Source organism: Alosa pseudoharengus, unplaced genomic scaffold (genome assembly GCF_046254945.1).
Source record: "Alosa pseudoharengus isolate Yale_2024_CS ecotype anadromous, Long Island Sound unplaced genomic scaffold, YU_APseudo_1.1 YU_APseudo_1.1_scf_8, whole genome shotgun sequence".
In the NCBI taxonomy this organism is placed as follows: Eukaryota; Metazoa; Chordata; class Actinopteri; order Clupeiformes; family Clupeidae; genus Alosa; species Alosa pseudoharengus.
In genome coordinates, this window is record NW_027468870.1 from 33,809,190 (window position 1) to 33,821,922 (window position 12,733).

A 12,733-nucleotide genomic window follows, 5' to 3' on the forward strand; every position below is an offset into this window, starting at 1 on the left:
CATTCATTCATTCATAGTGGATTTCATTCATTCATTCATAGTGGATTTCATTCATTAATTTATTCATAGTGGATTGTCTGTCTGCCTGTCTGTCGTGATAAATAAGGTATTTTATGTTGCAATTGATTGTGATTATGTGAAGAACAACATTTCTAATTTAATTTCTGACGATTTGTCCTTCCATACCATTCTATCATTCTATCTATTAATCAATCAATCAATTATCTAAGCACCAGAAAGCACAGTGGCATTTAATGACCTTTGGTTATTGGTCACATTTGCTACTTGCCCATATAAGAGACATGATTGTATATTTATTGTCTTAATGAATAAAACCCTACTGTGTGACCTCTCAGGTAGAGGTGTGTACCACTCACCAGCTGGTAGAAGGACACCTGAGGCCCCCCCTCATCAAACAGGTACCACCAGGTAGCAGCTCCCACGGTCCCCAGGCCAACGTAACCTACACATGGAGATCAGAACCAGAGAGACATGGATGAGGAAACCAACATCGTTCTGGTACTCCATCTTCAACCAGCCTTAGCTACAAGCTTCTGATGATTCATTGTCTTTACACAGCAGCCTTAGTATTATCAAAAATTTTAGCCATTATTACAAGTATTTCTGAGGACAGACTGTGTGTGTGTGTGTGTGTGTGTGTGTGTGTGTGTGTGTGTGTGTGTGTGTGTGCGTAGGGGCCCACCTCCGATGGCCAGATATCTGAAGAAGAGCCATCCAGAGATGAGGGGCTCCTTGGGGTTGCGGGGTGGCTTGTCCATGATGTCCAGGTCAGGAGGGTTGAAGCCCAGGGCGGTTGCGGGCAGGCCGTCCGTCACCAGGTTCACCCACAGCAGCTGCACTGGGATCAGGGCCTCAGGCAAGCCCAGGATGGCAGTCAGGAAGATGCTGTGGTTGGAGGGCACACACACACGCACACATGCGCACACACACGCACGCACACACACACACACACACGTCAGAATAGTTTAATAATCTTTGCACCAGTTTGAGTATAAAAACAACTTCTGGCCCCAATCATAGTCGAATGACTGACACCCTGGCTTTCATTGGCTCATGATGTGAAATAATTTGTTTTAAAAACATTTTAGTGCAACTCCCAGGTTTTTGAACAGAGAACATGGTGCTGAAACTGGTCTCACAAGAAGCCCTTTCTGTGCTACCAATTAAAAGTGACCTTTCCCACATATTCTTCTCAAAGTCTGCAAACTGCAGCTTTAAAATCCTCATATCAGAACTATCTGCAAAAACACAGACTGATAGCAAGTTCAACATACAAGTACTACAGTACCTACTCCTCTGAAGCCCCCCCACCCCAACCTGGTGCACACCCGGCCCCACCCCGCCCCCACCACGCCCCCGCCCCGCCCCCGCCCCCACGATAATGGGAACAGGAGAGCCTCTCACCAGACAACCTCTCCCACGTTGGAGGAGATGAGGTAGCGGATGAACTGCTTCATGTTGTTGTAGATGGCCCTGCCCTCCTCCACGGCCGCCACGATGGTGGAGAAGTTGTCGTCGGAGAGCACCATCTCGGAGGCCGACTTGGCCACGGCCGTGCCGGAGCCCATGGCGATGCCTATCTCGGCCTTCTTCAGAGCCGGGGCGTCATTCACACCATCACCAGTCTGTGAGGGGGGAGCATCATCAAGCATCATCAGCAACTTCTCGCTCTCTGGACTTTAGACATCCTTAAACTGTACTGAGAACCACTGCTGTGCACCTACATACATACACATGTACGCATAACTGGTATTAGATTTTTTATACCAATCTCCATTTTTAAATGGGCTATTCATTTTTGTATTATTTACCGGTATTGAGGATTTATGTATTTTATGCTTACTTATGTCCCTATTGGCTGTCTTGCCAACCCCCAAGATTACAGAGTGGAGTGCGCAAAGTAGGAATTTCATTGTGTAAGTGTCACAAATGGCACGCCACCATTTAATGAGGCACTGTCTATGCAGGGCTGTATTTATGGCCATATTTAACACCAAGCGTTTGATCATGGAGACAGCCCATATAGAAGATGAATGAGCAGCTTCTGGATGTTTATATGCTTGCGTCTGTCTTACGTCTTCATTCGGAGATGAATCCCCCTTGTTGCACAAGGAACCAGTCACAACAAAAACATTTCCCCAGCAATGGGGAACTGCTTTGAAGGGAACAGTTTCCATGGTCAGACCCGACTTTAATAAAAACAACCTCATTTGGGATTACCGGTGCACTGGGTACGGGGGTCAAGCAAGCACACAAGAAATGACACACAAAGGCCTGTAAACAACATCACAGAGAAATGGAGAAAGGGTATTGGAGGGAAAATAGAAAGCAGGGGCTTCACTTTGAGTCTTTGAGTGAAGTGTCTGTCTGACACAAAGGCAACCGTCTATACGAGGCTGCGGTTTCCATCTGACAGCAAAAGCAAGGAAGGGGATGGTGGTGTGTGTGTGTGTGTGTGTGTGTGTATATGTGTGTGTGTGTGTGTGTGGGGGGGGGGTTGTGACAGCCATGTGGGACAAGAGATGACACAGTCTGATACATTCAAGGGGGGGGGGGGGGGTTCTTGTCTGGGTTGTGGCAGACCAGAGGGACAGAGAGCTGGCGAGGCGTGGACAGTGTGGATGTGGAGCCCAGACTCCCGTCAGACAGTAGCTACTCACTACTGATGCAACGTGCCACATCCAATGAGTATGCATGACCGTTACCGAGTGAACGCACGCAGCCAATGGGTGCACTTTCCTTCATTCGCATAATAAGATGCTTCAGGCTTGTGCTCCCCATGGCACAAGAGGAGAGTCTTTCTCCTCTTCAAATCAAACTAAGAGTGCAATGATGCAACGATTAGGATCGGCGTTCGCCACTTGTTTTGTTTTGTCGATGCCGTTTCACAATTGATGAGTCAGACTGAAGCTATTTCAAATGGCCTACTGTGCTAGAGGGTAAGGAGTTCCAAAAGTTGTTAGTGTCAAGGAAATGAACCATCAAAGAAAGTGATGACCTTGACTTGCATGGTCAATTTACTTAATGCAAAATATATTTGGTAGTTAAATCACATATGAAATTGAAAAGCATATGATCTAAACAAATTATACCCATTTGGGTAGTCCTTCTGGGATCAATCAGAATAAAAGTAATTGTCAACTGACAATTACAGACTTCACGTCAAAAGACATGGCAATTGAAAACATTTGTGTGTTGGTCTGCTCACCATGGCCGTGATCTCGTCAAAGGACTGCAAGAAGCCGACGATCTTGGACTTGTGCGCCGGCTCGACACGGGCGAAGCAGCGGGCACGCTTGACCGCATCCCGTTGAGACTCGGCCGGCAGGTCATCGAACTCGCGGCCAGTGTAGGCCCTGCCATTCACGTCCTCGTCCTCGCCGAAGATGCCGATGCGCCGGCAGATGGCCACCGCCGTGCCCTTGTTGTCACCAGTGATCATGATGACGCGGATGCCGGCCTCGCTGCACAGCTTTATTGAACCGATGACCTCCTTCCTGGGAGGGTCCAGCATTCCGACGCAGCCCACAAACGTCAGCTCTGACTGATAAAAACACACACATTCAAACCATTACACACACATATGTATAAGATAGTATTGACCGTATATGTATCGATGGTATTGACAATGATATAAACATAATTGACTTATGATAAACCTTCATTATTCTATCTTCGTATTCAGTATTCTATCACACATTCAGTTGTGTACAACACCACTTTTGCATGATCCACAAACCAATATGCACCTATACACAAAATTCCCACAAACCCTTATTCCATACTCAGAAATGGTCAGAAATGTATGCAATGAGTAGCCAACTATCTAGCCAATTATCTAGCTATGGCTGGTCCAAAAGCTTCAGCTCCAGCCACAGCACATCCCCCCCCCCCCCTCCAATCATGTCCTCCTCCTGTCTGACCTCATACTGGGCGAAATTGGTGGCGTTCTCCAGGTCCATGTCCTCCTTGCGGGGCGGCGTGTCGCGGGTGGCCAGTGCCAGGCAGCGCAGGGTGTCACGGCCCGAGCCCCAGTCACGGATGGTCTCCATCAACTGCTCCTTCAGCTGCTGGGTCAGGGGCACCTTGGTCGTGCCCACACGCATATACTGGCATCGCTCAACCACGCCCTCCGGAGCCCCCTGTCGTACAGCACACAGCACAGGTCAGATCATCTACATTCATGTCTTCCATCAGAATCATATGAGTTGTGCTCGTGGGTATACCACAGAAAGGCCTCCAAAAAAGGATTGGTAGGATTAAATGAGTACTATGGGGACTGAAGTGGGTGGGATGATGGTTGTACTTGAATTAACATGTTTGGAAATATTAGATATTGACGAGTGATGGCAAGTGTCCCGCCCTTCATTGCCCTTGTAATAATGCACCTTGACAAACATCTTGCTCTGCGAGCCAGCCTTAGTGGGGTTGCAGTACACCGACATGGACTTGCGGTCACGGGAGAACTCCAGAGTGAACTCCTTTTTCATCAGCTGCCTGATCACCTACAGAGAGGAGAAATAACAGAGAAGTAAGAAAAGTGTAAGAAAAGGTGCCTGGTGGACGATCTAGGGGGCGAAACTGTCAGTCTCAGCTGCTCATGAGAGATCATTTCAGTCAGGCATATTCCAGGCCACCTGTCAGGTCCAGGTGTCTGGTGAGGGCTCTTTGGCTGGCTGAGCGGAACAGGCGCCGCACCGCGCCGCTGTGCAGAAGGCTTCTAAAGCCCCGCCGGCTTTAATGTTTCATCAGGATGGCGCCTCTCCCGCCTGCCGAACCCCAGGCTCCGCTTGGCAGTCAGCAGCAGCCACGAGGCACGAGGCAGCCAGGCAGCACTCCGAATAGGGAGCTATCGGGTGTACACACAACACCACTGTAGCCCTCTTAAGAGATCTACAACAAATCTACAATAAATAAAATCACTAACTTAGCACACCATTATCTGATCGAGCAGAAGAATGGTGTATTTCAAATTAAGTCATATTTGTAAATGTTCAATGCAATCCACTGTTTACACTGAGGCATTGCTAAGCAAAGGCTTTCATTCATAAACATTTCCTAAAGCTGCCTGAATGAAATGTACCAGCATGACTGCCAGTTCCCCGACAGGCCACTAGGTGACACCTGCACCCAGGGAGAGCCTGACAAAGAGAGTGATTGGACTCGGGGCCAGACACCAGACAGGGGTGTCTGGTAAACAGCCCCCACCTCCCCAACCCCAGGACGAGACGCTTTTGACATGAACAGACGACATGCACTGCTGTTGCAAGCACTTGATGGATGGCCTGACGCTGAGTGCATAAAGCTATTATTTCAGCTAAATGCCTCGTCTTTCCGTTTCTCGCCATTAAAAAGCGGGCCAGCCTTAAACTTGAACGTCTGCTTGAAGTCGTCTCACACACATTAATGACATTCGGAACTTATCCTCAAATGTATTCAAATGAAAAGCAAATCCTAATACCCCCCACCCCACCCCAGCCTTGTCCTTCCAAGGCGCTGAAAGCCTGGAAGGTTGACGGAAAGTTTAGCTAACCTCTTCATAAACTCGTGGCCTATCTAAATATTATGCTTTGCCCCGGGGAACTTGTGACGCTAAAGGGCTTTTTCTAGTCATTAATGCGATGGGGATTTGAGTGTCCTTCTGTGGAGAGAGAGAGAGAGAGAGAGAGAGAGAGAGAGAGAGAGACAGAGACAGAGACAGAGACAGAGACAGAGAGAGCAGTGGAAAAATGCAGAACTTCTGGTCATTTACTCCTGAACCCTCGACTTCTATCTTCTCTCTCCCACCATTGTTTACAGCCAAGAGCCCCTATAAAGAAAGCGGCTAAAGAGAACATGCCTGACAGTGCGTTAAGATCTCGCTCTTATTCTGGAACCGTCAGCTTGCACCCAAGACTCTTTAAAGTTATGGAGTTGCACGCAGCCTCGCTTTACTGGCACTAATGCGCTACGGGAGCTATAAAGTCCTCGTTTGATATACGAGGAGGAAGGAAGAGACACGCAGGCCACCATCGCTCAAATGATCCAGCGCTTCTGTCAGCTCCGCGTGCTCTTCCAGCTGAGCCCCCCTCCCGGGCTGTCCATCAAAACCCGTCATTGCCTTACCGAGTTGCACGCTCCCGCTCGCTCCACCTTGCTGAGTCCGGACAGGTCTGTTTTGAAGACGTTCATCTTCTCCACCAAGGTAGTCAGGGCAGTCTCCGTGGCCTCACCCACCTTCTCGTACACACCTTTGGCCTGGAAGGACACAACAACAGCAATCAACTGGTGCAAGAATGGATGGACACACTGTACAGACACTAGAGCATCAGTGCCTCCATACTGTGCAATATTTTATTGTGCAAAACAATATTTTGACCACTTCTTTTGATAACAATGTAGAGGCTCGAAAGTGGCATAATATGCCAAACATCTACATGGAACATTTCAAACAGTGTGTGGGCAGAGGCTTTATGTCAGGAGCTACAAGACTCAGCAGTTAGAGTTACATAAATGATGATGTGGACATGGTGACTGCATCGTGTTCAATTAACTCCAGTTGAAAACGCACAGTGGCTTTGTGTAGTGTCAGTTCTTTGATGATCACATAAAAGACTCGTTTTTAACACAAATGACTTGCTCATGGCAGAGGGAGTGAGGAGCCAGTGCCATGACCGCTGGCTCACGCGGTCAGATTTGTAAGCGAAGCCACTTTCCCCCTGAAGGCAGAGTTAAAAGCCGTGCCCTGAAACATCCCTCGACCTCCAAAACAAGAGTCAAGTACGGTACGTCCAGAAAGCGACAGCTTTCCAGTGGAAAGAGTTACGGTGTTTTGGCGCACGGACAAAGCGCTGGATGACCCAGTGGGGCTGTAGCGCGTCGGGTTAACACCCCCTTCTCTGCCTGCCGGGAAGAGAGGGAGAGACTCGTGGTGAGTCCACATGGTTCACAACTCTCTACTTTTTTTTTACTATGGCACACTTTTAAAAGCTAGTGGAAAACCACAGGTTCCCTTTGATGAGGCACCCAAAATACAGTGAATCATTTCTCAAGAGTGAATCGTGTGTAATCGCCTCGAACACAACCACACTTGAACCACTTGCAACGAGGACGCTTTTTTTGGTGGCATGATATTTAAGAGCCCATAATGCAATGCATTAATGTGGCGTGATGATGCGCCTGGTGCCCGTGTGCACATGCGACTACAGAACAACTCCAAACTGCATTCTGCTCGCTTTGTCCCTGACAACCACAGAGCGTAGTGATGGTGATACCATGGTGATAACAAGGAAGTGAGAAAAAGGTATCAAGACAAGAGGAACATCACACGTGTTGATGCGTGTTGAAATGCAAGCAGGAGAGTGCTGAGGCATTCCAGTCTGTGTGCATGCATTTAGAACAGATCCTGTGAATATATGCAAACTTGTATGTAGGGCTAAACGCATGCACAAAACGCACAGACTTCAGCTCACTCATACACCCACACACCTCTCAAATGACACTGACTGCTGAAGCAAAGAGATTCCGCTGCTTCAAGGAAGACGACTTTCATCACATTTCTGCACTCTAATCTGATAATATGAACACTGAAACTATAGCCCAGATATGATGGCACTTGCCAATGCAATAAGTTGAAATATCATCTCATCTTGCAGGTCACGACACTTCATTTTTGTCTGGATCATGAATCACATGAATTAAAGTATGCAAATGAAATGACAACATTTTAGCCTTTTAGTCTTTACCCAACAGCCTGTGCTAAGCAGTTCAGTGTTTCCTAATAAGATATCAAATCTTTTAATTACCCTTAATGATATACAGAGCCATGAAACAAAGCACTAGGGATTCATCATAAAGGACTCGGATGTCCATGTCAAAAAGTGCATTTACATTCTACTGAAATACAGACGAATGGAACAATATTGAATTTGCAATCATGATTCATAATTCCCTGTTCCTCTCCTCTCTCATTCACATCAACGCGGCACTGCCTCGTTTCCTCATCATTAAGTCAAAGAATGTGGCCACAATGCAGAGAGGAACGAGTTTGAGTATTTCCACTGTTTTATGATCAAAGCAAAAGCAGGCTGTTGTGACTATCACCATGCTGATCTACACACACCAAACCAGACAGACTCCCAGGTTGCCTGTTGCTGATGCAATCTCAAGCAACGGCTTTCAAAATTCGTCTACATCTTTCTGATCTGAAAAAGGTGGTGATGGTTTATTATGCCATGGGAAAGGTATCAAGAATCAGAACTGAACTGGCCTTCATAGATGTCCATGATGACTGCAACTCCAATGATTTCAAACTTCAGACAAGTGTCCACCAACCAGGAAATAAAGTTAATGACTAGTAAAAGCATGGAGGTAGGGCATTAAAGAAAATGATGATAAAATGCCTCTTGTTAAATACAAGACACACACACACACACACACACACACACGCACACACACACACACACACACCAATCAGTACCTCGTTGTAGTCCAGTGAGGAGTCGTTGCACATAGAGCAGATTGTAGCAAGCTCCAGCAGCCCGTCATAGTCACCACATTGCACTGCCTTATCCCCCTTCAGCCTGCAAGAACAGAGAGAAGAAAGACAGAGGGAGAGAGGGAGAGAGAGGGAGAGGGGGGTGACAGAGAGAGAGAGAGAGAGAGAGATGAACCACAAACCATAGCCATTCACACAAAACACACTCGACCGTGTCAACTGCACCACATGCACACTTGGCTAGTCCCTCATGTATACATTTGCAGCTACCCCCTAAGCCAGGCCATGTTATTCAATCCCCTGCTCTCTTACGGGGATCACAACCAGGCCATTACAGACATCAATATGTTTGCAGTATACCCTTCAAAAGATCCTTTCCAAAGATACTCTATACCAGACTCTTAATGAGTCATTAGCACTAGGCTTACACAGAGACACAAATGTTTACAAGACAATACATGCCCCTCACTACAATGCTTAAAGACATCCATTACACGTTACTGCATAGCCCACATGTCTGAAAGTGATTTTTAAACAGACTCGTTAGCGCGGAAGAAGAGTGTTTTAGTGTTACTAAAAAAGGAAGTGAGCGAGAGTGTGATGACAGAACTCGCAGGCTACCTTAGACTCACACCAAGTGCAGAGTGCAGTCTGCAAAAGTGCCTCCAAGCTTCAGCACTGAGGACCCAGTCTCCCAGAGTCAAACCCAACTTACACGAGCTGCAGGTCAACGTGTATTATGGCAGAAAGACAAATGCTGACTGCCCGGTCCTTAACGGCAAACCAATACTGGCACATGTGTTACAGTGTTACTTCACAAGAACCCATTTGAGCTCAAATGAAGAATGTTCCTGATTTTTTTTAATAGTTATGAATAACTCCTCTGAAAAGAGTTTTGGAAAGCGTTGAGGGGGGAGCACAGTAAATCTTAGGTGGTTGGTGGCTTTGGACATGGAGGGACTCTTTAAAGGCGGCTTATGAATGACATGGAATGGAATTAGGTGATGAATAGAGGGGTTGGGCTTCCACTGTCAAAGGAAAAACCTGGATGTGGAGCCTTTCCACTGTGGTACCTACACAAGCCCGCACATCCCCTTACAGAACCCTAGACCACTAGACCACACACATCATTAACGTTTACCACTGTTATTACTTACTAAAGATACTGCACATCGGTCATAGAGACTCAATATGTTACAGCTGTCAAGTCTGCTCTTAATTGAAAAGATGAATAAATTAATGAATAGTAAGTAAGTATGAGCACTAAATATTATTACCAAGTATTAAGATAAAATAAGATAAGATAAGTATGGCCACACATATGATACAAAATGTTTGTTTTGGGTGTTTGCTTTCCTGATGGATCAGCGTGACGTTTGGGTAAATGAAGGCCAAGCTGTGTACATAGAGACAGTTCATTGTTTGTTGATCCATTTGAGACGTGGACAAGGGTATGACTACTCACACTTGTCCTTCGGGAGCGTATGTGGAACCACTGATGGAGAACTCATGGAGGGAACAGCTGGAGCCCTGCACCTTTTCCACAACAAACATCTGCAGAGAGAGGGGGGGGGGGGGGGCAAAACAAATAAAGATTCCAGTGAAGAACTTGTTTATATTAAGCTTTAAACAAACGAGTAACTATAGTTAATGTACTATTGTAAACTATGACCAAACATTTGGACACGGCACACAACAAGATGTCATCTCATGTGACTGCTTGTCTTTCCATACTTATAGTGGAGAGAGAAAAGGGGAAAAAGAGAGAGAGAGAGAGAGAGAGAGAGAGAGAGAGAAAGAAAGAGAGAGAGAGAGAGAGAGAGAGAGAGAGAGAGAGAGAGATTAACAGAGGGAATAGAAAAACAGAGAGACAGGTCTCAACGGGCCATTAACAACATGGGTAAGAAAAAGGGAAATGAAAAAGAGAAAAGGGGAAAAAAGAATGTTTGACTTTTGGCTCCACCTAACCAGGAGCATGGGGTTCCCTGCCCAGCACAACCAATCAATGTCCACATGAGGTCACCAGGGCTTTTTCCAGTGTGTGTGTGTGTAGTGGGATAATCTACAGTCGCTCAGTTTACTGACCTGGCCAGAGCTATCCCCGTTGTCTAGTGCCTGACTGACTCACTGCCGGCCGGCCACACACACACACACACACACACACACACACACACACACACACACACACACACACACACACACACACACACACACACACACACACACACACACACACACACACACACACACACACAGTGATCTTGGTCTTGGCCGGAGTCAAGCTAGACATATAGCCATGAGCTGGCTTCATTTAATACATACTTATACAGGTCACAAACCATTCCAGAACATATATATTTAAAGAAAAGGGTGAGGCAATGGATCCATACAGTGACACACACACACAGGAGAGGTCATTGGTCATTTTCAAGACAAAGACAGGAGACCCTGCTAATCAGGGTGCATGACTATTCTCCCTGTTTGAAAGACTAGAGGAACACTTGTCTCCAGGAGGGTTGGTCACATCAGCAGCATGTGTGGCCCTGAGTGGGCGGTCTACTGGACTAACATTGATCGCCTCTGGGCCAGAGCCACCTCACGGTCCCCTGCCGGCTGTCCAGTTGAGGATAGTCCTAGGGACCTGATCAGAGGTCATTTGAGAGAGAGGGAGGGGGAGGGGCGTCATTTCACAGGTACTTTCAGAAGTGCAGTCTTGCAGGGGATGATAAAAAGCAATAGCAAGACCATAGTGGGGGGGGGGGGGGTCTTGGAAAAATGGAGAGAGAAAAAAATAGAGAGAGAGAGAGAAGGATAGGAAAATGAGAGAGAGCACATCAGTATTCATGTCTTGACTCTCTGCATACTGCATAATGCCCATAACAGTCTCATTTCCATGGGCCTGCTAGAACCGCAGCAAACTTGCTCGAAGAGGGAGGTTTAATGGACACTAATGCTGAGACGGTCAGAGGAGGTCACACACACGCATGCGCCAACGCACATACACGCACACACACACACACACGCACACACCATCTTAATGTGCATCTCAAAGAAAAACGGCTGATTGGAGAATTAATGAAGCAGCTGTTTAGTAGAAAGTTCTTTCCCCCTCTGATGTGTTTCCTGAGAAGCTGCTGTTTATACAAAAAAATTTCCAGAGAATGATCCAGGCAGTTGTTCTGCTTTCACAGACCCTCATCACACACACTAGACATTTCTGTGTGTGTGTGTGTGTGTGTGTGTGTGTGTGTGTGTGTGTGTTTCTGTCTGATAATATTTTCAGTTGCCTTTGAGCAGAATGGATGGAACAAGCAAAATTATTTAATGAGAACGAAATGGAAAACATGAAGAGTTCAACCAAGAAGTGTGTGGTGAGCGTCGGATCTCCTGACTGGGCCTACGATCATCTGAGGACACAAAAGTGCCAGTGCATAGATAGAACCACCCAAATCACTCACCATCGAGGACCACCCAAAAAGACTAATCCTAGAACAGGCCCAACAACCACTAGTCATGTGCTAAACGTGTCCACTGACTGCAGTGGGAACATTCTTCTGCCCTTGGGTCATAACTACTATCTGTGTGACTATCACTAATCACTAAGTCACAAATGAGTAAAAATGACCACACCACTGGCCACGCAGAGCTCTATCAATCTGGTCCAGTCTGAAGCCATGTTGCTTGGGTTCACCATGGAAACAGGGCACAGTAAGTATGACTGGAAGTGGTGCCAGGAAGTCGTTAGTGGCCCGATCTGATTGGCCTGGGCCAGTCTGGAGCTCGCTATGGTGGTGGCCACTTAGGGTTGTCCGCAGGTGCTCCCAGCAGGACGACATGCTGTTGCCCAATCACTTTTGATCATGTGGTAACCAACCAGCATAGGTGTGGACCTCTGTCCGGCTCCCAGGATTGGGTAATCTCTCACACACACAAACACACACACACACAGCTGTGTCCTCCTACAGACGCCTCTCACAATGGAGTGAGTTGCTGCCAACCAAGTGGGAGGAGGAGCGGAGAGGAGAGGACAAAAAGTAGGGTGGGCAGGAGGTGCGGGGGTGGGGAGGTGCGGAGGTGGCACACCACCGCTGTGCCAGTCAGGAAGGTGAGGAGACCGACAGGGAAGATACGGGCATGGCGCTCCACATAGCTCAGACACCCCAGAGCTGTGGAAAAGAGGCCTGAAAAAGCGCCTCGGCACGAGCCCACAGGAAACCTGCAAACAACACACACACA

The 12,733-nt window shown here is 47.2% G+C and overlaps 1 protein-coding gene across 1 annotated transcript in view; it reads right to left on the minus strand.

Moving 5' to 3' along the window:
- Positions 1-12,733, minus strand: part of atp2a3 (ATPase sarcoplasmic/endoplasmic reticulum Ca2+ transporting 3) — a 44,549-nt gene that overhangs the window by 3,194 nt on the left and 28,622 nt on the right. The window contains exons 9-17 of the mRNA XM_076274594.1: positions 9,963-10,051; positions 8,480-8,582; positions 6,127-6,258; positions 4,410-4,526; positions 3,945-4,163; positions 3,230-3,565; positions 1,426-1,646; positions 704-906; positions 378-463 (exon numbers count right to left, since the gene is read on the minus strand). Of these exons, the coding sequence (XP_076130709.1) occupies positions 378-463; positions 704-906; positions 1,426-1,646; positions 3,230-3,565; positions 3,945-4,163; positions 4,410-4,526; positions 6,127-6,258; positions 8,480-8,582; positions 9,963-10,051 (1,506 nt within the window). The remainder of the gene's footprint in view (positions 1-377; positions 464-703; positions 907-1,425; positions 1,647-3,229; positions 3,566-3,944; positions 4,164-4,409; positions 4,527-6,126; positions 6,259-8,479; positions 8,583-9,962; positions 10,052-12,733) is intronic.